This window comes from Ptychodera flava, chromosome 10 (genome assembly GCF_041260155.1).
Source record: "Ptychodera flava strain L36383 chromosome 10, AS_Pfla_20210202, whole genome shotgun sequence".
Classification (NCBI taxonomy): domain Eukaryota; kingdom Metazoa; phylum Hemichordata; class Enteropneusta; family Ptychoderidae; genus Ptychodera; species Ptychodera flava.
Window position 1 is genome coordinate 41,109,844 of NC_091937.1, and position 27,663 is coordinate 41,137,506.

Sequence of the window (27,663 nt, forward strand, 5' to 3'; positions counted from 1 at the left end):
CTATCCACTTATGATAGAAAAGTAGGCATATATGCCTGTCACCAAAAAATCTTTAAAGGGAGGATGTCATAGGAACTCTGCTCGAAGGTTGCCAGGGATCCCTATGAGCGATGTACACACTATCTAGGGAACGTTGGCGATTGATGAAAGTTAAAACATGTTTCTTAACAATGAATATTGTAAAATTTAAATGTTGCAGCTATGTTGACATGATGCATCTAGATATCATGTATGAAATACATTGTTTGTAAACAAGAAAATCACACACATGCTGTTCCGACAACACCCTCCCTTTAAATGGCACTTTCTAAACCAAAAACCAATGATTGCCACACACATATTCAATGTTGAATATGGTGGTTTCAAGCTTGTTACTAAGGCATACCATGGGAGGTAAAAAATCCTGCGAGACAGCCTTTTTCCCAGAAAAATGACATGACTCCTTTCTAAACCTGAAAATCTGTCGTCACTTGTTGCATGAGGCTCTGCTTTGGTGTCAATAAGAGCTTTAACCACAGCCACTGAATAACACATGAGCAACTTTGTGAAAAATGTAAACACTGATACCTGACAAAGTTCAGCTACTATAGATCACAGCTTGAGATCTCTAGCAGCTACAAGTAGCTGACAAAATTTATGAGAAACTCCAGTCTTTGATGCTTCAAGGATCATGTAGAGTTAAAGTGTGCCATACGCTGTTCAATGCCCATTGCTTAAGCACAGTGGTGTGTACAGTTGATATACTCCATGTGACCAACCAGTAGGCCACATATATCCTTGCAATACATTTATGTGTAGATTAAAAAGATGTGTCTACACCACACTCCCACATGGTGTTGACCTTAGACCTGGAAAAGTGCCCAGATGTTCTGGTTCAGTTGAAGCAAAACAATTAACTTAAATATGTAGATTAATTAAACGAATCCAAAATCAGTCACTAGTTTTATGATGGTAATTGAAATATGTGCAATGCTAACAAGCTATTGACATGTTTCATAGTTGACACACCTTTTTCACCATATATGGATATATGCAAATTGCAGTACCTGTATTAAAATAAGAAAATGCAAATTGTATAAAACTATGCTTTGTAATGATCTGTGAATAAATAATATAACATATATATTTGCAACATCACATTTGATGCTAGGTAAATGGCAAGTGTGTTTAGAAATACAATGGACAGCCCAAGTCCAAAGCGTGTAGAACATATCTAAAGGACTGAACAAGTGAAATTGCTGCATGGTGTACAAAGAAAGCCAATGGGAAGTTAACAGACTTGAAGAACCGGAAGTAATTTTCGAGTTTAACTCATTACTGAAAGAATTTTTGGAATGATATATAGAAATAAAAAAATATATGTATACTTTCTTGAATCCTAGTAATATATTTGTTATCTATCTACATGCATGAGTTGGCGGGGGTGCTCAAACAAGGGGAGTTTATCACTGATTTGATTCCACTCTTCTTGTGGAATGCACCAAAGTCTGTTTTTTAAGATGTACATAAATGAGAGTTGTAAAAAGAGCATAAACACAAATTACAGAATAATTCTGCCCCTAGGTGTCCTAAGTCATGGTCTTCTGGAGTGATTTCATATACAGTATGTACGATATGTTTTGGTAAATTAAAGACTGAATTCACACATATAACAAAAAAACTTACGTTTATACAAGATCAAAATATATGTAAATAAAAAATATACTATTTTGTTATAATAGAAGATAAAATAAATGTTTGATGTTCAAATCGGTCCACATATTGCTCATTATGCTCTGGGTTTATAAAGGAAAAAACTCAAAATATTTCTTGGTGAGTTAGATACTGCTTCAGTCTTTGATGAACCCTAAAGGAAACTTGACCATAAAGGAAAAGCAAAACCTGTCATTCACTTCACTGTTTGTTGTAGAGAGGTAATGTTTATCAAGAAAATTCTCTGAAACAACAAATGTTGAAATTTGGTGTTTAAAGGAACATTTCATCAATGTAAAGACTAACTGCATGTATATTACCTAATATGGCCATTATGCTAAACACTCTGTCTAGAATATTGCAAAAGGCAATGTTGCAGATTTCACCTTGACACATACTAGTCATGACAGCATGCTGTAAATGGTATGTATACTATAGCTCTGAGTTGGAAAATAAATATTGCATTAATGCCCTGGTAATAGCGTGGCATTTGTAAAGATGTGAACATGAACTTTGGATAACAACCAAAAAAGAGTTAACTTGGGAGCTCAAGCTACAACGTACTCTATCTTTAACCTAAAATGACTCCCTAGGTGAATAGTAAGTGATGCAAAACACTGTCTATGTCTACCTATCTTAATTCTTGCCAACTAAATGACTTCTCTGACAAAAAATTAACAAGTGGACTGAGGAAACAAGAAAAAAAAACGTGAGTTGCCACCATGATATGATATGGTAATGTTCCTTTATGTGGATTTTACTTGCATCTTATTCCTGGCGATAGATTTCTTCACCATCCTCAATGTTTGTAACCTGGTGATTTCCTGGTCCTCTTCCACTTCATAGACATCATCACTTGGTGCCATGGCAACAAGACTATCATCTCTAACTTTTCTTCTTGCGGATGTAGTTGCTGCAGCTGACAATCTTCTGGATGCCCTGGTTCTGCCTTTGATCCTGCGGGCAGAAGTTGGCCGTGGGGATGACATCTTTGGTGTGCTTTTTGGCATGTGGGAAGATGATGTGGCTATCTTTTTTCTAGATCTTGTTAGATACCGAGAGGGTGAAGGTTTAGGTACCATGTGGCTGTTGAAATATGAAAATTCAAATAATTTCATATTACTGCTCTGAGAGCTGCTTTAAACGAACTATTAATTATGCAGACTTTCAACAATTCATTGACATTATCACTTCACCATCAACTGAAACTTGTAACAATGTTCAACTTTAGAAAATACACTTGTAGAGAAAGCAAAAAAAAAAGTCTGCTTACCTTATTTGTATTTTATTGTGCCAGCCTTCGTTTGATTAAAATCTTAATTCTGATTTTGTTTGGCTGTAATTCAAAGTATCTTACAAAGTTTTGATGAATGATAATATTGATCTTTACTTTAATAACATACAGTGCTGAATCTGTGATTACAAGTACATGTCTCCAGTTATATTGTGCCTTACTGTACAACAGTTCTCCCTTTATTACTTTACATCCATGCAAACTTAACACACCTTGTTGCCATGCTTTTCATATATTCTTCTTTAACTTCCGCCATATTACGTTTGGATGAGAGTTTCACGGCTGACTTGGAAGGTCCCCTTAACTCACTACTATTCATTTTCAACTGTTTTGCTCTGGCTCCTAAAATGAGAATGACATTGAATATGTCAAAATATCCTATAAACACACAACCTGCATGAGTTTTTTTTAGGGAATTGAAGAGCTTCAAGAAAAGAATGAGCGAAGTATGATCGTAAAATGCATGTGTCTCAAGTTTCACATTGAACTGCAATTATAAGTCAGTGATGATTGGAATGCATGAGCTAACTGCTGTACATTTGTATCTCCCTCACTCTCTACACACAGACAAACAGACAAACAGACACACATATATATGGTAGAGAGAGAGAAGAGAGAGAGAGAGAGAGAGAGACAGACAGACAGACAGAGACAGAGAGGATGGATTGCAACAAAGTGATGATAAAGCAATGACACTTTGGAGAAGTATGCAATTCAATGCAACAACTCTTAACAGTTCCAAAGATTGAACATTTATCACTGGTATGGTTTTGATCTGTGCTAGGGAGTATATCAGTGACCATTTGAAGGTACATGCCTTGCTTCCTGTGGACCCCCTAGAATACTATTACATCTCTAGAATACCAAACTCCACAGAGCATATCTGATTGAAATTAGAAATGTCCTGAAATGTCAGATTTGAAGGATCACATAATGAAACCATTGTCTCTCTCAGCTATGCTGTTTCCATGCATACAGAGTATGTACATGTATGTATTCACAGGGTCAAAACATTGTCATTGGCATGAAGAGTTAAATAAGTTCTTTAAAAAGATATTACAAAAACAAAAAGACAATTTCAATTTCTGATTTCTTGCTGATTATATCATATCATAGGGTAATTCACCTTTTTTCTTCAATTTCTCAGAAACAGCTTTGGTCATTGACTCTTCATCTACGTAACCGCCTCCACATAATCTGTGAAAGTGAATTACTTCCTGGTTGACCTCTTCCATGAGTCTTTGTAAGGATATCTCTTCCTGGGCTCCTCCGATGATGACCTTGGCCAACAATGTGGCATTACTGAGTGGTACATACTGACCACCAGTCATGTGAGCGATAGCCATGAAGAAATCTTTGTAAGGTGTAATACTTGGTTGACATCCTACCATGTACATTGTAATGCCTTTCTGTGCTAATTCAGCTGCTACATGCATCGGATCTACACCATCAGGACATCCTGTATGCAACACAAAGGACAGAATTTCAGAGAGTTGCATTTTTACTGTCCATCACACCAAGAGACCCCCGGTTACTAGCATACTAGTAACACACACAGGACGTACTACATGCATACTCATTGACTATTTTCCAAACAGAGAAGGTAAACTGTTTCGGTTGTTGGTATTTGCTTTAATTGACACAGTGAAATATGAAATCCTAAATCAAACAGGAATTAGCTGTGGGACCATAGCTGTGGTGGGAGTTTCTGACAGGTTTCCTGTGTCTTTTGCTAGCTGATTTTGATTTTGACTTTTAATGTGTGGTACATAGGACGTAGAAAACCAGTCAGAAAACCACCACAGCTATGGACCCACAGCTACATGTAAATGGAAATTAGTGTCCTAATAAAAGAATCAATCTCATCTAATAAGTTAAAGGTATACTGTCATATTTTGCAACAGTTACCATGGAAAGGGAAAATCTTACCAATCACAGATTTTAAGTGGGTGGCCGCTTTAAAAAGAGCGCCCTCACATGGGCATTTAGAATACCAAGGAACCCCTTTGACCATATATGGGCATATTTAGATTACAGGTGACTGTATACCTTTAAGCATATCCAAGGGAGGTTTAACGTGTTTTTCTGCCTGACCTATTCAAAGAAATATAACATGGTGATTTTCACTGACTTGAACAGATAGTGATAATGTATGTCTTGGTTTCATGGTCTTCTTTGTACCTTGCATTCTTGCATGAGATCACTTCATACAAAAGTTAAGGTTGGAGTTGTGCCTTAGGAAAGATTAGACTATTTTTTTCAATACATTTCTGGTATAATGCTTGTACGGACTCATTTTGAAGCCCTTGGAGTAATAAAAGTTTTAACAGTCAGTTTTCTGAAAATCAAAAATTTAATTTTTTCCATATAGTTAACCTTAGAATGGAAGCCATTTTGCATTTTAAATATCGGTAACTATCAAGTAATTGTTCCTTTAGTACCTTACTTAGCATGGTGATCCCTGATTTTTATTCTTGATTTTGAAAGAGAATCATTTTAAGTTTCTTTAAGGAAAATTTCAGCAAAAGTTTAAGTCTTTCACTGTCAAGGACTGTACTGCCAATGGTACCTTCCCATCATGCATTGGAACACAAGGTTAAATGGTGCCTCTTGAAAGAGTGTCCAGAAAAGTTTGAAGAGGAGACTGATCTCCCTGAATTCTTCACATTCATCAAAACGAATTTTTCAAAAAAACTTGTGGTTATTTACAGGTCTATAGATGCATGACACATTTAGCATCTTTTTTAATACCTTCAGGGAATTCATCGCCTCTGTACCCAGTCCATGTGGAGGGGCATCAGCGATAAACACACAGATCTTAGTCGATTCATCTCGCCAGCTGAGTTTTAAGACTTCGTGCAATGCGTCTGCAACAGCTTCTGGTGAGTCACCACCTAAAGATATGGAGACCAGAAATACGAAGAGTATATTGTCATTGGTGTCAAGTATGGCAAAAAGTTTTGTAAAGTACTAGCTTCTGTATCAGACTGTACTCATGGCTGCCACTATATGTTGAAAGATCCGTTCTAAATAAAACATCTTCCATAGTTCTGCTAAATAAGCACCTCTCTCTATAGTGAACTGTGGTCTAAGGCTGACAAGGGAACACAACATCATCGAACAGCATTTCAATATGGTTTGTCCACAATAAGAAACTGAAATTATGCTTTATGATGTCTGATAGTTTTTGTATAGCACTTGTCATGTGACCTCTCGGCCTTTACAATCAATGGAGAAATAGTTTGTTCAGAGAAGTAGTAGACTTAAAACAGATGTGTGTGACTAGACTTATACCCAGTTGAAGACGTGCTCAAAAAGAAAGAAAATGCCTGCAAGAAACATGGTATGCAGAAACCACAGGTGCAATCATCTTTCATGAACCTTTTCCCTGTATAATAATTGCATTGATGTTATACACAGGCTTAAGAAATGAGATGACCTTTGACCTACCCCCTGCTGCATTCGCTGCATCGAGCCATGACTTCATAGAGCTCACAGATCTAGTGAAATCATGAACTCTTGTCACAAAAGTACTGTCCTGTGGTGGATGGTCACGATATTCCACAAGTCCCAGGCGAATGTCGGATTTCTCCTTTGAAACAATCTCTTCAACAATTTCACGTATACTCTGTAAAACATTGAGGTGTGCGTATTTACGGTCAATTGTCATTAGTTACCATATTGAAAAGTTGCTTCAAGAGCATGTCTTTGATCCAGTATTTGCTGGGTGCAAGCAACTGATATGAGATGAGTTTAATGTTGATTACAAAGATATATTTATGTTTATTTCACTACAGAGGTTGCCTGTTCATGAAGTGGCTGATGACAAACCTAATATAAATTAACTGGCACTAAAATTCAAAAATAGTTGCTATCCCTGTGTTAACTCTTTTGGGAAAATAAAACTTTCGATTTCAACAAAAATAAGGGACTGGTCAGTTCTTTGGCAGGGGGGTGTGGATGTTTTGACTTTGGTGATAGGGGGGGTCACCATGTTTTTGAAATGCCCAATCAGTGTGGTTTTGAATTTCGACACGGGCTCATACTTGCCTAAAATGCATTGTGCCAGCCACAAATTACATCATTGAGTTGCATTTTTCGGTGCGCCCTTCAGGCACGTAACTTTTATAATAATAAGACATATTTTTCAGAGCCCCTTCCAAGCGTGAAACTTCAACATATCAGACATTCATCAGAGATATCTGTGTGTTTAAAATTTTTCCCACTGGGTAACAAAGAAACACAGAAATGAAACAGTTTAGTTTGCAGAGACAATTTTTTTTCATACGCCTGAGGAGACTCTTGGGGAGAGGGGAGAATTTTCCCCACCACCCGAAATCGAGGGGGGGGGGGAATTGTGGGCTAGGGAACTGCAGCAATCCCTAACCCTTTACTGTTTGGAAATAAATCAGATCCATGTATCATTAATTACATTCATTCACTATTATTATACTGTAATACTTTATCTTTATTGAAGAAAATTTTAACTTATTTTTGTATCACACTTTTATTGCCACAAATGTGATGTAAATCCTATATTTACAAGCAAGCAATAAAATATTATTATTATTATATCAAGATACTCTGACAACATAGGCATTCATGGGTTGGCAAGTTTGCTTGATCGATCAATCATCTGTTCGATCTGCGATCGAATAGACTACTCATAAACAGCCAACAACCGCCTGTGCTGTACCATTCTTTCCGGATTTCAGCTCTGAGGCAGATATGGTGGACTTTGTGTGGTGGAGACCTTCCCAATCCCAGTCTAAAAAATATTTTCGGGAAAGTTCTGAGCTGCGGAACCGCAGCGAGTGGTATCTTGATCATGCCGTGGGGGTACCAGAAGAATCCATGATCATGCTAAACCACTCACCTGTTGTGCAGTGTATATATATCTTCCCATACTACCTGTGCAGTCCATGGCAAAGGCCAAATCCAAGACGGACGAATCATGATCAGCAAGTTCGGGCTGTGCCACTTGCTCCACGCTGATATTCATGGTTTTGAGATCGTGTCAGAATCGAGAATCAGTAAATTCACAAATTTACTGTACTGTAAGGTGGTTGACTGTGAATCAAACGCGTTTAAATCAGTTTAAATGAATGACGTCTTCACAAGGCTGGTGAAGAGTTGATTATGGACTCTTTGCGCAAGTTCATTGTCGCACTGTCAGTACTGTGCAAGTACAGTGTTGATCTCTTTGCCTGCCCAAGCCGGTGAGGGGGCTGTTACATTTACATGTATTTTTTGGCGTTTTCTATCGGGATCTCCGCCCTCGACTATTTCACATTGAAATGCCTCAGAAATCAAATTACTTATTTTAAGTTCCTGTCGCTGAAGATACTCTACTGTTATATAAACAATTTGTAACACTTCACATGATTACGTAATTAGCTGAACTCCGACAGTGCAGTCTGTGCTATTAGTAAATAGTGACTTTACACTAGTAGCCAGATGTTTCAAAAATATTGTAAGTATATGAAAATTAACTGTCAATTATTCTTTCAATATAAAGTTTGAAAAAATGCACACGAATAACACGTAGACAGAAATAGTATTTGGTACAAAATTATAAGTCTCATCAAAACCACAGGGGCCCCAATTTAACGAACGAAAGCAAATTGACCAATGAACAAACAAGAGGAAAAAAAAACGTACTGTGAAACAGTGAAAAGAAAAGGGGACGAAACAAAAGTGAAAAAACGATAATAAACAAACATGTATATAAATTAAGAAATAAATACAAATACAAATAAATCAACAAACGGACTAGATCGACTGTAAATTATATATACATGTAACTTATGTACAAAAGAACATCAGATACGTAGACACCCTGCTTTTGTCTGTATGTTGAATAGTTTGTCCGTTAGTTTGTTTACTTTTTTTGATTTTGTTTGATATTCTGCAGAGGGCCCCCTTTGGCAAGAACAACTCATACCAAAACCGGCAAAAACTACATTGTTTCACTGCTTACTCTTTGAAGTTGTCAAATGGAAAGAGAGGTCACAGAAGCAGATTGAGAACAACAGAGTAGAAGCAAGTTAACGTTGAAGTCAATACATTTCGCGAAAACTAAATGGATTATATAAATGGACATAGCATGTCTCACTCTTGATGAAAAGTTATTGCACAAGTTGTAGATGCTGTACATTCCAAACTGCTAAAACATATTATCAATCATATCTTTTTTCCGAGACAGAACCAAACCTGTTTTCAATGACACCACAGTCTTCAGAAGTGCCAGCCGAAAACAATATTCATAAAGATACTCCCTGCATTTCATGATTCAACCAGATATTATCAAGGAGAGAATAGTAAAAGTCGACTCATGATCACTATGCCCACATTCAGTCAACGAAAACAGCAAAGAACAAGTCTCTTCAAAGTATTATTCATTCGATTGAGGCGCCTGTGCCTTTCAGGTCTTAGGACGCCTATCACATAACATGATGTCATAGGTACTGTACTTTCGTTTTCAGGGTAGATGGCGCTCTTTATCAACTTGAAGGCCGGCATAAACTTCGCGTACTACTGTACCAGGTGCGGGCGGTTTTTTGCATCCATTGATAGAGAGTTTGGTGATTGGTATTAAATTTGTATCATTACATTGCCTGTTTTATGCTGTTACTGGTCAGCAATATCTATCATTCATGTGATAGCGACATAGATGGTACATCGATACTAGCGATTCATCAAACCCTGGTAGTTGGCTTGGTCGTATAGTGGGGTACATCATGTACTTTAATAGTTCGAGCCAATGGTTTCGTAAAAGAAAGCCACGTTCCGGCGAGTTATAATTACACACTGGCACAAGTATAGCTGGAGGTCAATATAGCTGTGATGTTTTCAGGCGGAATTTCTACATTTTGCGGGCTAGTTTTGACTGTGGTGGAGGGGTTAAAAGTCGTAAATGTCAAAACCAGCCGGGGGGGGGGGTACTCCCATAGAAAAGGTATACGGGTATGTGCCGCCCAAATGGGTCACTTTTTCTAAATATGGGTCGATTTTTCATTTGGAAAACCTCTAAACATCTGTCGATAACAAAGAAATTACCCCCTGCCTTAAGAAAACCTTAAAGGTGAAAATTCCCAAAATTTGTCAAAGAAATCCCTAACGATGGGTCATGGGAAAACCAGCCCATCCCGTTTGAAAACACCATGGCTGTGGACCCACAGCTAACACAAGTAATATTTTTTATTTGAAGCACCTTGACGTGGAATACAACACGATCGTACTCGGAACTGTCTACCACCGACTTGAATGACATCATAGTATCTGCAGCTGCGCGGTACGCGGTTGTAGGCTGAACGGGTACGCGTAGATAAGTTTCAGCTGAAAGCACAAAGAAACTGTGCTATGGAGATATAAAAGGGACGGGATTGTCGGAAACTGCGGTTGTGCCACTTTCCTGTTTATAAATACAATGCATGTAAGTCCAAAATGTTGAAAATGCGACTAGTGAAGTACGAGTTCTAAATGGGAGTTCGAAAGTTGAAAATGCGGCTAGTAGGCCTACTAGTCAAAAATGGGAGTTTGTATTTTGGCGCGTCTTGATTACGCGCCATACACAATTTATTTCATGCACGATATATAAATGCATCATGTCAACATAGCTATTGCATCTAATGTTGACGATGTAGAATGTGACAAACATACTTCATCAATCTCCAACGTACCTTTACATTGGTCGTATGGGTCCCATATGACCTTTGAGCGCAGTTTCGACCACTCCCTCCTTGAAAGTTAATTTGAAATCACAAAAAAGTCGAAAGAACCTACTTAATCGCAGTAAAACATGCTTTATTCACGGACTTGTACCAACTCTAGGTAAAACGAAGTGAAATCATATCGCCCTCCAGAAAGTGAGTCAGAGTCAATGGATCTTTGAACCCGGTACGCTTTGGCAACTGTCAATATCATGACATCACACTATATCCCTTCACTTACTGAGGATGATAAAGACGAGTGGAAATGATGGTATAGCTAGGGTGCCAAAATCTGGTAAGAAATCAAAAGCAAACTTAGAAGGAAGTAAATAGCTGCAAAAATTAACTTTAATGACCCGCTATCATATATTTATCGAAATGATTCCTATGGTTTGCAAACACACAAATAAACAAACAAAACAAAACAAAGCAAAGAAAAAGCTCAAAGACTCCTTTAAAACACAATATGTGGATGACGGCTTTGATCTCCTAGTGGTTGCGGGCCTAAGCGTATCCGTTCGGTTAAATCGCCCAAAGTTACATAGTTCCTCAGGCTGATCCACAGGCGACCCAATAAGTTCTGAGTTTTTCACACTGTTTTCTCTATCATTTTCTCTTCTTTCTTCATGCTCTGAATGATCGGAATAAATAAAATAAATGGTTTCTATAACCTAACCTAGCCTCTGTGACTCTTTATTTATTTTACACTCCATTACAAGGGCGTATATCTCTCATACACACATGCTGTAATTAATTAGTCAACACAACTAATTATGCTAATCCGTGGACTTATCAGAGGTTGGTCAACATCGGAAAGATAGTGATGTTAATGAAAAAGGCCCGTTTTAGTAACCATTCCTATCTTTCGCGATGTTGACCAACCCGTAAAATCCCTGATAAGTCCACGGATTAGCATAATTAGTTGTGTTGACTAATTAATTACAGCATGTGTGTATGAGAGATATACGTCCTTGTAATGGAGTGTAAAATAAATAAAGAGTCACAGAGGCTAGGTTAGGTTATAGAAACCATTTATTTTATTTATTCCGATCATTCAGAGCATGAGAAAGAAGAGAAAATGATAGAGAAAACTGTGTGGAAAACTCAGAACTTATTGGGTCGCCTGTGGCTGATCCCAGAACACAATAACATGTACATCTGGGCAGATTTAAATGTACTATACTTAAAAATCACCTCACTTTGATCGAAGACAGTTACTATAAGTGATTTCTCGACAACGAGCATTGCGGTGTGTATTTGTTCAGAAATTCACTTCATCAACGGAGTGGTCATTCATGTTGAATGACCTGACTTGCTTCGATCGCGGACTTCAGGGAAATTTTCAACGAGATGCACATTACTTTTCAAACATGACCTGAAAAAATAAAAAAAAAAGGTACAACTCGATCTAAGACTTTCTTTTTCTTCTTTCTGCTTGACTAGAACGGTGTACTGCATGCAGCAACAATTGATTGTCCGTTTCACGTTTAATTTACAAAAACATATCCAAAACACATTTATCACGAAGTTCGCATTTTCATGGCCTCGATAATGTGCACACGTCGAAACAAGATAACGTTAATCTCTGCCGGCAATACATAGTCGGGACAATTATTTTTTCAGAAAGAATGCAACAGCTGCACACAAAAACACGTATCTCAACGTTTTGCAATGATTTTACAGCCTGATGGCGTCATCGTGTACAGAATAGCGCATGCGCAAATGGTCCACAAGCTTTTCTCCATCCCCCGTCACACGTAATAATACTACGTCCACGTTGCCACGTTGACAGTTCCATTACGGTGTATTGAATGCGAACCTCACTCGCCGAGAACGCCAAGCTAAATCGCATCAAAGATGGAGTGTTCATTTTTCAAACAGTTTATATTTTGTATATTCTGCAGCGTTATACTGGTATATGCACAAGGTAGGTGCCAGTTGTTCCGGTTTCAGACAACTTTTTTGAAAAAAATAATATCGTCATCAACCGATAACCAATTTACTGAGTTCAGCGGGATGTAAAGCTACAGTACTCATTGTGACTGACAGGCGACACAAAATGTTCAGAATTTCGAACGACCAAGCGATATGAAAAATGGTGATGTTTCAAGTGAAGTTTTCTTTTTCAATTTGTGCGTTAGATCATTTGTTGCATGCCCATGACTTTCTGTTTTCTATTATATTTACAGATTGTTCGGAGTACGAGAACTGTGAGGAATGCAATGAGAGCGCGGACTGTGTGTGGGGTTATTGCCAGTTGGAGCCCACGACCGAAGTCCCGAATCCAACACCAGCAACTGGAGGTAATTTTTCCACGTATTGATTCGGCTTCCGTTATAAAACTGTCCAAACAATGGATGTTCAGCCGTGTTACCAAGAATCGAAAGACTGTTTAGTCAGCCTCTTTTGTTGATATCAAAATGAAATTTTCACCCATTCGACTTTCACTTCCCGGTAACTTATCAAAGCTACCCCAATAGGTTTAGGCCTGAACTTCAAAGGGTATAAATACTACAAAATTTAAAATGAATGTTTTAAAATATTTGTTGAATTTGAGTAAATTTTTCAATTACGCGTATTACTATTAAAGTGACCGTTTAATTTTCTCTGCCTAACCGAGCTTCAGTCCAGTATTTGATGGGCTCCAGGGGTTTTAAATACCAGTAAATATAAATGCTGGTACCCGCTATGGGAATGTTTATTTGCATGCTGTAGAAAAGTTTGAAAATTAGTGAGAAACCTCTAAATTCATAAATGTAGAACCACCATGAAATTATCAAAATTGGGTAAATTGTGTCACTGACAAAATTATGGTCATTATTTGATTTATTTATTTTTCACCCAAAGTATAAGCCCTCGGAAACATGGTACATTGTGGTAAGCAAACCAGACCACTCAATTCCAGTCAGAACAGATACAAAGAAAACTGACAATTTCAGGCATATATCAGAAATGTATGCTATTGAATAGGCTTAAATACCGCTCTATCAACAGCACTACTAAGGCCAAAAAAAAAAAAAAAGAAATGTTTCTGGTCAGGTCTTTCTTTAAAAAATGGTGCGGCGACGCGCATTTTATTTTTTTTTTATTTTTTATTTTTTTCCCTCAAGGGAGGGAGGAGGGTCAGTTTTATAGTTTTATCAATATAGTCACATATATACTGTTCATGCAGTCACTGATCATGCCCCCCAAAGAATTTTCTCTTTCTCTTCAGCCATTTTGGTTTGGTGTCAGCCACGGCCGCCGGCCACAAACAAAAAAAAAAGGTGACGCGCTGTTGTTCAAGTGACGCGCGCGCTGACCAGAAACATTTCTTTTTCTTTTTTTGGCCTAAGCTGTACAGTAAATAAGGTTTATCTGTTTTTCTCTAATCTCTAATCATATCATGCATCAATTATTTATTTCTTGACATAACGATAAAACCAAAATAAAGTTTGAAGTAATATGTGAGAAAAAGCCATGTGTTTTTTAGTTGTATTGGTCATTGAATATTTTTAGGCTCAAAGGTGGGCCTTGCTTATTTGCACATTCTAAATTAAGCTTAACTCCTGACATATTGCTGTTTTTGACCTTCAAAATATATTTTTATGCACATGTGTTCCAGATGAAGAGGAACATTATAAAAAAACAGTTTTAACGGAAAATGTTCTGAATGTTCCATTAATTCTGGTCCTAGAAAATGACAATGTGATTAATTAATGTTATAAGAGTGATCATTGTAAGTGACTATGTACTGCATTTGGCAATATTTTGCCATTTGTGAAATTTTTGTGAAAAAAGTGGTTGCTTAGCTACAGATGAATCCTTGTATGATGTCATTTCCTGTGTCCAACTGGTTTCTATGAATTGCTTATCTCTCTTTTAAATGTAAACTACAGATCAAACACTCCACCCATTTAGCTCTGTTTGCATACATATTGGACACACAGTAAAATTTGTGTGTGACTACCAAAAACTAGAGTCTGTCACATTTAATCAGGAGAATTATTGATAGATTTGTTTTAGGAAAAAAGAAAATTGGGTTATTTTAGTTAAATATATGGTGTAAATATCACAGTTGTATTTAATTCCCTCAGTAGTTGGTCAGAAAGAATCAAGATTTGCAAATAGTTGGTTTTCTTCTTTTGATTCAAATTGTCTTTTGTTATAAAAAGGCTGGACACCTTTTATTTTGTAGTTGTATAAAGTTGATTATTTAGTTATCTATCATTTTTTAGAAAAAAATTGTTTTTAGATAAAGTTATTAAGGTGCATAATCTTACAACTTAAACACATTGCAGATTTTAAATTTAAAAAAAATGTCTCAAAGTTCACTTCAGATAGGATTAAATGTACTCACATTGTTAATAGATGATGTGAAACTATTTTAATTGTCATTTCAATGCATGCAAGGAATTTTAAATATGAAGAGTCAAAGTTATCTACAATTTTCAGATCTGCTGTTCTGCTTTTCATTTTTATTTGCCTTCTGGGAACGCTAGTTTAGCTGGCATTGTTTTTGATATTTTGTTTCGTCTCAATAACTAGAACATTATCACATCTAGCTTTGTACATTTTCCAACAAGCACGTTCACTGACCTTTGTCGAATTATCAGATTCACATCCCTTCAGTGTTCACTCTCATTGACCTTTATAAATCTTGTCGCAGGAAGAGAGTCTTTTCCACGATTTTCTCGTAACTGAGCATTGACTCCACTTTTTTTAAAAGTTGTATGTGTCATATACATGCATTGCCATTGCTTACCTGAATTTTGGTCAGCTTCCAGTGGTTCCTTAATATGATCGGAGTGAGAATTATAGTGGAAAACTTGCCTTCTTCATCCATACCATCTCTTTCAAAGTGACTGAATTTGATGGCACACTTAGAATTTTTCAAATGTTTTTTAAAAATTTTGAACTTGGTTACCTCAGTAGAATCATTCAAGAAACATATTTTCACTTTGATGCTAATGGGGATGAAAGCAATGATGCACAATGTTGTTTGCATCTACATGACAAATTTACCGTTTTCGAGGAAAATATATCAGTGGTATTTTATTGTAAAATTCTTAAAATTCTCCATTGTTACTACATTGCAGACTAATTATCTTCATTTAATGAAACACTATTGTTTCATAATTAATTGAGATGTAACTGTCATTGCCAAAATGAACTGATTAGATTTCTATCACAATAATCTCGTTAGCAATAATGATGATAAATATGAATAAACAATGATTTCAAATTATTAATACTGTTGCCTTGTTCCAACTAATATCAGATTAATGGAATTCTCTCTGTAATGATTTTTAAAAATTAATTCCTAATTCCTATTATTTTATTTGTAGTTGGGATGTTATCGACAATAGCAAATTTCAAATTTAATGTTGTTCACACTACACGGACTGGGACAATTCTGGCTAGTTTTGGCAAAGTGCCAAATTTCTAATTCACTGAATCACAGTGAAAAGGTTAAGTCGGAACTGTATGTCTGAAGTCAGGAGTGTAGTAAAAGATAGATCAGTGAGACTGCAATTCATCCAGATTACTGAATTGTTTATGAGTCTTTTGCAGACATCGGTTTACATTTACTTAATCCTCACCCCTCGTTTCTATTTGCTGAGAAAGGAGAATATGGTTTAAATTTGGGATTTTTGACTTATTGATCTATGACCTGATATTGCAATAATGCACAAATTATGCAAACTTGATGAAACATTCAATCACTGCTAATAATTACATGTATGTGTGTACAACTTTACAAGAGATTTGAATTTTTGCAATTTTTGAAATGTTATAGTGTGCATGCAATGTATTATGGTTTGGATTGGTAGCATGATGTAGCCCAATTTTGCAAGATTCGTGAGTCAATAGGTTTCTTTTATACAAATTTAGATTAAAAGACAGACGTCAAATATTGATGCTTGCCGTTACCTCTGTGCGTTTTTGCAATGTTTTAATCAATGCAATGGTAAACAATGATATTATTATTTGCCATTCATGTCAGTTCGTATTTTTAGAGTGTATTTTGTAACTGTTGATCATGAAATATTGATATCATACTGGTCTCTTGCTCCAAAATATGAATTTTAAAATTAAATACAAATAATGAAGATGTGTAAAACTTACTGTGTTTGAATATAGGTGTAGAAAGTAGGTAAATATTGATCAACGTGTTGCTTTTACATTTTACATCATGCTGCAACTTGCATGAATAAAATTTACAGACATTTTTACAGATTATTTTATTGACAGTGTTGCTGCACAAGAAACATTGCGCAATACACAAAAATGTTGTGTTTTGATGTCATATATTAAAAACACTGTACAACATTGCAGATCTATAGAATTGCTGCTCATTCTCCTTGTCCACTTTCATCCCTAAAATGTTTCACATTCAATCAAGGGTGATTGAAAATTACACAAGTCAAGTAAGTCTTTCTGCTTCCGAGAAAGAACAATAAACGTGATGAAAGAGAAAGATGGATGAAATTATCAATATTGTAAATCATAAATCAGGTGAAATGCAATTAATTGAATTTATTGTGCATCCAATTTGATGACGCCCTTTGTGACACTTTTACATAAGAGAAAAGTCCAGTAACCATGGCAACCTTCAACCCAGCAGCAAGCAACTAACTTAAAGCTACTAGCCAGGTCTGATTAATGTGGCGGGGAAAATGGGATCTGATCCCAAAATATTTAATAAATTGACAACGTATGGTTCATCACTTTGCAAATAATTTTGATAAAATGCCTGGAAGATATTGTGCAGAAAATTCACTTCAATGGAGTATGTTATATTTAATAGCTTGAAATGAATTCCTTTCTCACTATATGGTCAATCAAATTACTCTGGACAAATGCTTTGCATGTGTGTTCATGACATGACTGTGTACAGATAACAAACACCACATGGATCTGCAAACACAGAGTTTTTGTTTGACAGCAGTTAAGGCACTCCAAATGATCCACAATGGATTGCTAGTTACTGCATGTGATGAAAAATGAACACAGCAGTCGGTAATAAAGCACATTGGGATATATAACTCCATAACAGCTACACACTGAGTACGGTCTGTTGGGATTTACTTGGATTTGCCTTCAGGAGGACTACGACATTTTGGTGATTCTCTGTTCATCTGACAATTTTGATACATATAACATCAGAAAATAATCCATAGAATAGTATTTCAAGGATTTGTGAAAAATTCTGTGTGTGAAGTGTGAATAATTGCCCTTGTACAGCTGCCAATAAAATGGCTTTTTAAATACATCTACTTTATATTTTATAAACAGTTTCAACTTTTGATGACAAATTTGTAGCGTGACAGTTGCTTCTCATCTGTAGGGTAACAATTGATGCGGCCACTAATCCTCGTTGAGGTTTTAAATCAAACAGTAAAATACTGGCCTGGATAATTTCTAACCAGTGTTTGTGACCTGTTGCTAATCCTGTGAAATGTGCTTTGATAATAAAAATTTTGATTTCAGTCCTGCACTTTGCATTATGCTAAATTTGTTACACTCCTCTATAAAAGCCTTCATAATGAAAGCAGTAGTTTATCTTCTTTTTTAAAATTCAAATGCTATTGGACTGGCCCAGGAAAGTTAATACTTTCTGACAGAGGAAAATTTAACCCTGTAGTTTGAGTGCTGTAATTTTCACCCGCCAAAATTTTAGTACAAAATTTTACCAAATTTTTTTGAATTTTTCTGTAGGTTTTTGATAATTTTGGAACAAATGGACATCACATTTCATTAGCTGCAGTTTTTTATCAAAATTTTGGCAAAATTTGAGAAAAATTGACTGGGGTTTATTTTATAAAGAGGACAAGAATAGACTTTTGTGCTCAAAGGGTTAAGGCAGTATGCACTTGATATGGAAAGACTTAGAAATTTGCTTAAACTTTCCTGAAGGAATTTGCTAACCATCCCCTTTCAGACTCTAGAAAAAAATTTTGGTCACCATGCACATTTTGGTGCTAAGGAAACAAATTATCTTGACAGGTATTTGAAATTAATACCAAAAGTGGCCATCGCGTCTGAATTTAATTCTATTGGGAAAAATTAAATTTGACATTTCTACAACAGGAAGACTATGAAAATTGTATTTATTAAGAGCATCAAACTGAGTGGTAGGTCAGAAATGTTGACTGGCTTGGTATCAAGCAGGCATAATATTGACAATCCCTGGTTGGCATTTTTTAAATAAAAATCAGACTATAATGTACCAGGCATCTTCTGTATAAATACAGTTTCAGTCCACCTGCATTATAAAACTAATCATGCAGCCACTGCAATATTTTGGCTTTTTTCCCAATATGATTAACCCTTCGAGCGCCGACATTTTTTCCCGCCAAAATTTTAGTGCAACATTTTACCAATTTTTACGAATTTTTCTGTAATTTTTTGATAATTTTTGGACCAAACAGACATCACATTTCATAAGCAACAGTTTTTCATCAAAATTTTGGCAAAAATCTGAAAAAAATTTGACTGGGGTACATTTTATAAAGGTGACAAAAATTGACTTTGGCGCTCAAAGGGTTAACAGTATGTATAATTTTGAATAATTAGGATTGCTACAGTAATGGACTGTTCCATTGGAAATACCTATCAAAATGACTTTTTGGTTATCTGATAATTTAATTCAAATGATGCTGCCACATTTTTCCTTCATGTGCATCAATAGTTTGTGTTAGAAGGCCACGTATTAACCGGATGCAAATTTACACCATAGAGCATTTGAATCAATCCACAGGCCAATATGACTTCATTGCAATGTATGTCAAAGTGAAAGACTCAAATGCCGTATGCATGCATGCAGGTTTCAGCATAGCTATGCAGTTTCATGAACTGATCGACACTTTCCAGAATATTCATGATATAATCCAATTTTCATATTTTGTTAGCTTTTCTGTGTCAACAAGTTCCATTGTCATATGAGCCAGCAGTTTTTGTTTAACACGTTGAATAGTATAATACTGAACGGTATGTGTGGCAGATGGTACATACATGTCAGCTAGCTGACCTCTGGCACTCAAAACCCTACTTATATAACAGTGACATTTCACCTTTGACTTCCAGTGATCAGCAGTTTTTACTTCTACTCCTAGAGATATTCATATCCTGTTTTACATATTACAGTATATTTTACATCATGTAAACTTGATAATCACCATGTAACATGTTGTTGAAGCCCATAAATATACACACTTTTTTCATCATCATCATTTTTACCTTGAAACTAATGATAATTAGTTAGACCTTTACAACTTTTCTCATTTTATCATATATTGCACGAGCCATCAGTATACTGTGCATATACATGTATACTGCTTTGACCAGAAATTTAAGCATTTATTAATAACAGACAGGTCAACAAATGAGCTTTGAAATTTATTTCATAACTTTCACACAGTCCATAATAATTTTCTAGTGTCTGATGCATACATTGATTTCATAGAAGTTGACTCCATTGAATCACAGTCATATGGTGAAGCCAAACATATCCCATAATTCCAAGCCACTCACTGGTGATTTGCCGTTACCCTGGGGATGAAGTGAGAATCATGGAAGAAATTAATTTTGTACGATCCAAACATATAAGGGATGGATGCTGTCTTCAAATGAGTTGCAAACGACTTGAAAATATAATTAGCTTTTCCCCAGAGATAAAGAATATATTGTATTTCATGCAAAAAAGGACTTTGGTAGCACTAAGCAGATAATGATGGCTTACGTGCTTTATGGAAATTTGTGCAGATATGTTAAAACCATCCTGTCAAAAAGCAAAATCACCTTTAAGTATAACATTGCTGACTACCGCAAAGTTTCCCTGTAAAGATCTAACAATGTATTTCCATGAGTCACTTTTATAAAAGCTGTGGTCTTGTTCTGAGAAACTGACCACTGTATGTTGCCAAAACAGATCAAGCTGTGTGTCACACTTTATTCAATAATAAATGTATATTTTCAGAATTACAGCTTAGTTCATATATACAGATAGAAATATTAAACAGGAATTTGATGATGATCTTTCTTTTGTAGTTGTACAGAGCTGTTATCTCATGTCAAATATATCAGAGGAGTGCACAGGGGATGAAATGCTTCAACCAGTCATAGACTGTAAGTACATACTACCTCCTCCCCATAGCCACATCACTTCAGTTTGATTCAACCTTCATTGCAATACATAATATACTGTTTTCTGAAGGAGTAAATATCAACAATTCATCTATCTTTGATTGCGCCTTTATGAGAATTCTACATGTATACATCAAGTTTCATACATTTTTCTGTTTGTATACTGTTTCCTCTGTTTCTAATTAATTTATGTATTTGTGTACATGTACTCATTTATTTACTTTATTTTGATTTCTCCTGGATGCTGAATATCATGAAAGTCACTAAAATTGCTGGCACAAATTAATCCAGACCCTCTTCAATCCCCGAAATACTGTGTCTGCCATAATTGTAACATCCCCAGTGTGTACTGGTATATTGTTCCCCATCAAAAAAAGCCTAGGGATTAATTTCCACAGCTTACATGACTCACTGCATGACTATCATAGCACCCATTGTAAAACAATACAAGAATGGATGAATTATCTTTGAAATGGCCTCAGGTCTGGATCACTCTCTGTGAATGCTCATGATGTAGAAAGCTAGACCATCTGTATTAAACATTACAGAAAGGATGCTATCAATTTCAACCATTTCAAGTCATTACTGCTATATATGTACCCTTTGAACACGCAAGTCATTTTCTGTCGCCTTCATAAAATAACCCTGAAAATTTTTTTCCTCAAATTTTTCCTCAAATTTTGATCAAAAAATGTAGCCTATAAAAGTAATGTCCATTTGATCTAAAATTATAAAAAAATAAAGAAAAATTCAAAAAAATTGGAAAATGTTGGACTGAAATTTTGATGGGAAAAATTACAGCCCTCAAAGGTTGAAGCTACTTGCAGGGGTCAAAGTTTTGCAGTTTTCGAAGACCTCTTTGACAGTGGTTTGCATCACATAAATAGAGTACAAAGATTTCATTGGCACAAAATTAAACATACAAGTTAAACATTAAATATTTCTTGTTTATTTGTGAACGTTGTTTGTTAATAAGTCATATTGAACAAGTCATAAGTGCATTGAAACAAAAACTGAGGCTTCACAAATATATCAGTGTGTATCATACCAGGGTATTCATTTGTAATTATTTGACACAGATCTCAGAATTGTTTTGTTTTCCATTTCAGGTTCACTTGCAGTAGGTGAGTTCTGGATTTCAGTAATCTATTAATATATTAATCCAAGACATTGCCTAAATCTTGCACATCAGAGCCTGTCTACAGACATCAAATTGGAGTTTTTAACACACACGGTCAGTGCAAGAAAAATCGACAATCTAAATGTTTGAAACAAAAAATTGACAACAACAATTAATTTTAGAGAAATATAAACATCTGGAAATCTGCTGATATCTTTTCAATTTTTCATTATTTTTTTGTGTTAAAATATTTTCACTTCATGTAGGATAAGATTACATATGAAAATATAATGTTCTTTAAATGTTTTCTTCATATATTTACCACATTGTTCTGTATGAGAAAAGCTAACCTACAATGGAAACTTTAGCTAATGCTATAGTATTTACTGCATTTTTCTGAATGAGAAAGCTAACTAAAATGAAAATGTTAGAATGTTTTAAGTTAAAAAGTTAACGTCAGAAAAATGTGATAGAATGATTGAAGTCTAACCCAGGGACTAAGAAGATGTACTTATCTGTGATTGTTTTCAACCCATAGTTCACATGAGGATGCACACTTTTTCTCTGATATTTCAGAAGATGATCTCAATGCAACAGATACTGCCAGTACAGGTCCAACAGCTGTCACAGGATCCACAGCAGGGAACACGCAAAGTACTGCAGTACCGTCAGGGCAACCTACACAATCAGAGGACCAGACGACATTACCTGGTGAACAGACAACACTATCAGAGACCACCGTACCATCAGATAACCCAGACGTCACAGATAATACGACAGAATACATTCCATCCAGTGGAGCATCATTTGATGCTGCTAGTTTCATCGGTGGTATAGTATTATGTGGCGGGCTTATTCTCATTGTCTTTCTGGGATGTAAATTCTATGAGTCAAGAAGCAAGAATTATCACACTTTGTAGTGTAATTCATCTCTTTGTGAACAGTTTATTTGTTTTCCGTTTGTTTCGTTTTTTGATGTTTGTGTTATGAAAGTGTCGGTAAACTTGCTTCTTATGAAAAGTGAAACTTAATTGAAGCTGATTATGTTTGACGCATTGCCAAGACTCACAAGTATATATGATCCAGAATCCTTAAAATGTTAATATACGGTTGGAAATCTTGTACTTCAAGTCATGGCACTTGTCATATACAGTATGATTGTGAAGAATTCTTTTCAAAGGAAAAAGTGAAAGGGCTCTAAAAATGAACATATTAATTTATGAAACTGGATTGTAATATGTAAGTTTTCAGTACATGGTCACAAATATTTTTAAGCAGTTTAGTAACAATGATATCAGGTGATTTAACCGTTCTTGACATCTTGCCTACTTATATAGTCCAAGCCCTTTGATAGATCAAGGTATACTGTCAATCAAGGTAGAATGGCCGAAAATTCGGCCAAAATATACGTTTGTCATCAAAGTAACGTGTAGAATATTTTAATGTAGGCCAAGTACAGAGTATGATTCTTGGTTGTTTTGTGTAGTATCAGAGACAGTGTTGGTGCCTTTACATATGGGCTGACTATTTTAGATAAATATAGTGCTGATTTTATAGGGCTGTTGGTGAAACTTCCTGATTTTGTATAAAGACCATTGGAAAGGCAACAACTCTGCAAGATGACTTGTAGAAATCATGAGACTGTCAGAAATGTAATCTACATATACATCCTTTTAGGCCAATAAGCACACTCCTCACAAAGCTACTAATTGCTTACAATACTAGACACTAGCTGATTGGTGAAGGATCGTCTATTGAAGCTAGCACACATCATCAACCAAAATGGGAAATTTTCATCAAATAAGTTACCTGATGAAAAACAAATGCAATGACTGTATTCATATTTTGACAGCAAAGTTTGGAAATATCATAATTTAGTAGCCATCACAAAATAATTTCTGTGTGGGCTGCCAACTATAACACCACCAAACATTGATTGATGAAGTGTTTTAAAATACATAGAGGTTGATTACTTGCTTACAATATCAAACATACAATAGTTGATAACTCAATCATCATAGTAGCTCACATCATTGGGAATTGCTAGAGTCAGTTTTTTCTTGTCTGAAACATCGCAGATAAAATCAGAGGGGTAGGTGGGGAGGGGTGTGTGACTCAGACTTGAAATACGAATATTGATGAGCAGAGTGACAAACATACATTATCTATTTTCAGTATTGTATCAGTGAAACAAACGTGTACTTTGATATGTGCCTTAAGTGTCCTTTATGGAAAGTTTTCAGCATTGTGCTTTGAAATGTACAACCCTGATTTGCTATAAAACATGCTTCAATCTCATGTGATATGTAGAAGTTACATATGGCATTAATATCAACCTATACATCATCCAGTGTGATGTTTTCTTGCATTTAGGCATTGAGCTAATCAGTAACATGAAGAAGAAAAGAAAGCCTGTGTTTTGCTCAGATAATGTGGTCTTTCAAAATCCCTACAAGCTGGGGATGTTACTCCAGGGAATGAAGGATGTGAATTTTTTGATAATGTCACTGTTGCGATGGTGTTAGGTGTTAATATTGACAGGTTTGGTCAATACACTGTATGTGCCTTGGAACAGGCTAGACTCAAGGTTTACAATCTGTACACGTATACACTTTGTGCGCAGTATCATGTTTAAGATATCAGTCTGAGATGTTACACTTTAATGGTCGAATATATTAAATTGTGTATACCAGTATGGTCCTGTATAGCTTCGTTTTAATTATTTTATTTAAGCATGCACAGTAATAAGAAGCATATGGGAGCTTTTGTACCAGAGTTATGTAGCTGGGTGTTAACATGTGCAGTACCGTAGCCTTCATTGATGCATCTCGGTCTTACCTATCCACCACCATGGTTTAGCCCATCTACTTTGTTTTCAATGGTGATTGTGGACCAGTTAACAGGGATCTAGGGGTGAACAGACTACCAAAACTTCATCTGATATCTACAGCCAAATATTAAATGTTTCACAATGTTGCAGATTACGTTTTGGACATTGATTGATTGAACATCTATGTCCACAGTGTAAAATTCCAAAAAACAAATACATTGAAAGATTTTTATTTGATTAGGTATTTGCTGTTGTGACAGAGGCATAGGTGGTCTGACGTCAGTGTCGTCCTCTGGGCTCTGTAACCATGGGGATGGGTAAATAGATGATCAGATGGATGTCACATCATAATTTCAAAATGGAAGTTCTTGCGATATGTAAAGCTTTTCCAATGCTACATAAAAATTTTGTAAGGTTGCACTGCAGTGCATGCGAATGTTTGTCATGAGTTCAGTTTTGAACAAAATACAACAATTGGAAGCAACAAATTGTTATAAGCACCAGTCCTTCAGCCAATAAAATGTTTAAGAGTCTGCTTGTCGTTGTGCCTTTGATACAGGTAATGTAGAGTATGTGAATCAGAAAACCTTATTAAAATTACTAACTGCAATACTCAAGTGGTATTTTACAGCTTCTGAATCGGTAAATGGTGCTACTATCTTATAAATAGTATCAAACTTGACAAAAAAATAATGTGATGAAATAATTAGAATACAGTTGGCTTGGTTTAGTCCACATGAGAGATGTATGTAAATGACTCAAATAATGTGGAATGGAGACAAGACTTGTCCAGACTGTGACAGAATTTTACCTGTGAGAGTCAGATACAATAAGTGAAATCTGATTTTCCTGGCTCTCCTTTCCTGGTTTTAGCCAGTGTTTTCAGTTTAGATACATAGGTACATACATACATAGTTGCTTTGGTAGCCCTGGAACCAATTTTTTTCCCCTCATGTTTGTTATAATACTATATGAAGGGTGAACCATGGTAAAACATACTCGGCTTCCACCTTTCCTAAAAACACACTTAGGACAAATTTCCTAAAAACCCTTTAATCAAAATAGACACTGATCAAGTTCTGTGTTTCATACAATGTTACCAAAACATGTGAATTTCCAAGATATATGAACACGTACTAAATTTATGTACAGTACTTGATTATAATTTATGGATAATGTCAGTATTAGTGCATTTTAACACCTTGTACTTCAAAATCTAACCAACAATTGTACCAAAAAGTGAGAATATAAGCAATATACACATGTAAGTTCTTTACAGTGTAATAATATTTATTTCTTTGTCTGAGAGATAGCATTATTGTCGTAGTTCAGAAAGTGCCATTTGACAAAGATGTTGATAATCAGTTTGTAAAAAGTTGTAGAACATGTAACATTTCTAGTGTGATGTTTTGATTTGACATGTACATTATTATTAATCTACTGTAAAAAAATCTAGTAATGTTGAATTTCGTTGGGTAAAAAATTAAATTTTAAACCAAATCAACAGATAAATAGTAATCCATGCTTTCTCATAATCTTTGTATTAGTTCTGACGGGACATTGCTCTCAACCATATGAAAATCTGGATTTCATGCATTGTACATATCTCTGTGCTAAACTTTGTCTTGTTCAATCTGACAACTGCTGCATGCACAGAATAACAAAATATTCCTTCCTACGTATATGACTAGTCCTACTGTACATAAATGTTGCATTGGCACAGGTTAGCTCAGCTGACCCAGTAGGATAAGATGTCCATAGTCTTGCAATGTACAATGTGTACTCTTCAACAGAGTGTGGAAACGCTTTGCAGAGGAGATGTGACATGAATATTTATTTTCTATCTTAGTCAAATGGACTTGTCATTTTGCATTGCAGTGTGACAGCAATACAACAGAGGTTCCAGTGGAATGAAAATTGCATATAACTTACAAGATATGTTGCTTGTACTAAGTAGTTTATTTTCAGGTTGGTGTTTGAATATTGGGTATTTTGTCATGACATCTTGTAAATGTTATATTGTAGATATATTTGTTGAAATAAATACCTAATCATGCTTGTATTGTCCACAAACACTGTCATCATTTTTCAACTTAATGAGATGAAATATTTGACACAAAATATTTTGACATATAAATGACCCAGGTGTTTTAGATGTTTCGTTGCACACCTATTCACAAAGAAAAATATACATGAACAGTTTAAATCTGTTATCTGCTAACTTCATAAAGATTAAAATCAACTCTCTCCAAGATTTGGCTTGCTATAGATCAACAAATCATACATGTAGACCCAAAATACAGACTATGAACAGATACAGAAATACAAGACACTTTGCAGGTTGTGTGCATATGTCATATTGCCATGGCAACAAACTGATTAAATGCAAATGATAACATTCACTGAATAATGCTGACTAATGGATTCTAGATATTATCTGAGATTGATACAATTTGGATTTCAATACCAAACATGGTTAAAACTGGTTAAAATTATTTACAATGAAGAACAATTATCATACTTCAGTAAAATTTACAATGTCTATATAACATTTATTGTCTACTTAAAGTGATTGAACCATCTTCTGCATCACGCCTTAACCTGAAAAATAACACACACACACACACACACACACACACACACACACATATATATATATATATATATATATATATATATATATCGAAGTATACAGATGTCAAAACATATGTATCCAGTGTTTTTGCTAAGGTTAGGGAATATTGGCAAATGATTTGGGAACCCTGGTAACATTGCTGCTGTCCCCCTATTTGATTAAATTGATATAACAAGGGGAATCCCAGTAGCATGACTGGGGAACCCCGGTAACATTTACCTGCTTACCGCCCTTAACAAAAACACTGTGTAT

The 27,663-nt window shown here is 35.5% G+C and overlaps 1 protein-coding gene and 1 pseudogene across 1 annotated transcript; one reads left to right on the top strand and one right to left on the bottom strand.

The window, feature by feature from the left end:
- Window positions 1-2,024: 2,024 nt before the first annotated feature.
- Window positions 2,025-8,125, bottom strand: LOC139142794 (uncharacterized; annotated as a pseudogene).
- Window positions 8,126-12,484: 4,359 nt separating this feature from the next.
- LOC139142803 (sialomucin core protein 24-like) lies at window positions 12,485-26,849 on the top strand. The gene is made up of 5 exons (XM_070712971.1): window positions 12,485-12,625; window positions 12,888-13,001; window positions 20,731-20,808; window positions 21,936-21,950; window positions 22,523-26,849. Exons 1-5 carry the CDS (start codon window positions 12,556-12,558, stop codon window positions 22,864-22,866), a joined length of 621 nt encoding a protein of 206 aa, XP_070569072.1. The 5' UTR covers window positions 12,485-12,555; the 3' UTR covers window positions 22,867-26,849.
- The last annotated feature ends 814 nt before the right edge of the window (window positions 26,850-27,663 follow it).

Excerpts from the sequence above, each read along its gene's own strand:
- LOC139142803 (XM_070712971.1), top strand. The coding sequence starts at position 12,556 with ATGGAGTGTTCATTTTTCAAACAGTTTATATTTTGTATATTCTGCAGC. Across the intron at positions 12,626-12,887 it reads TATACTGGTATATGCACAAG|ATTGTTCGGAGTACGAGAAC; the intron begins GTAGGTGCCAGT and ends TTATATTTACAG. Across the intron at positions 13,002-20,730 it reads TCCAACACCAGCAACTGGAG|TTGTACAGAGCTGTTATCTC; the intron begins GTAATTTTTCCA and ends TTTCTTTTGTAG.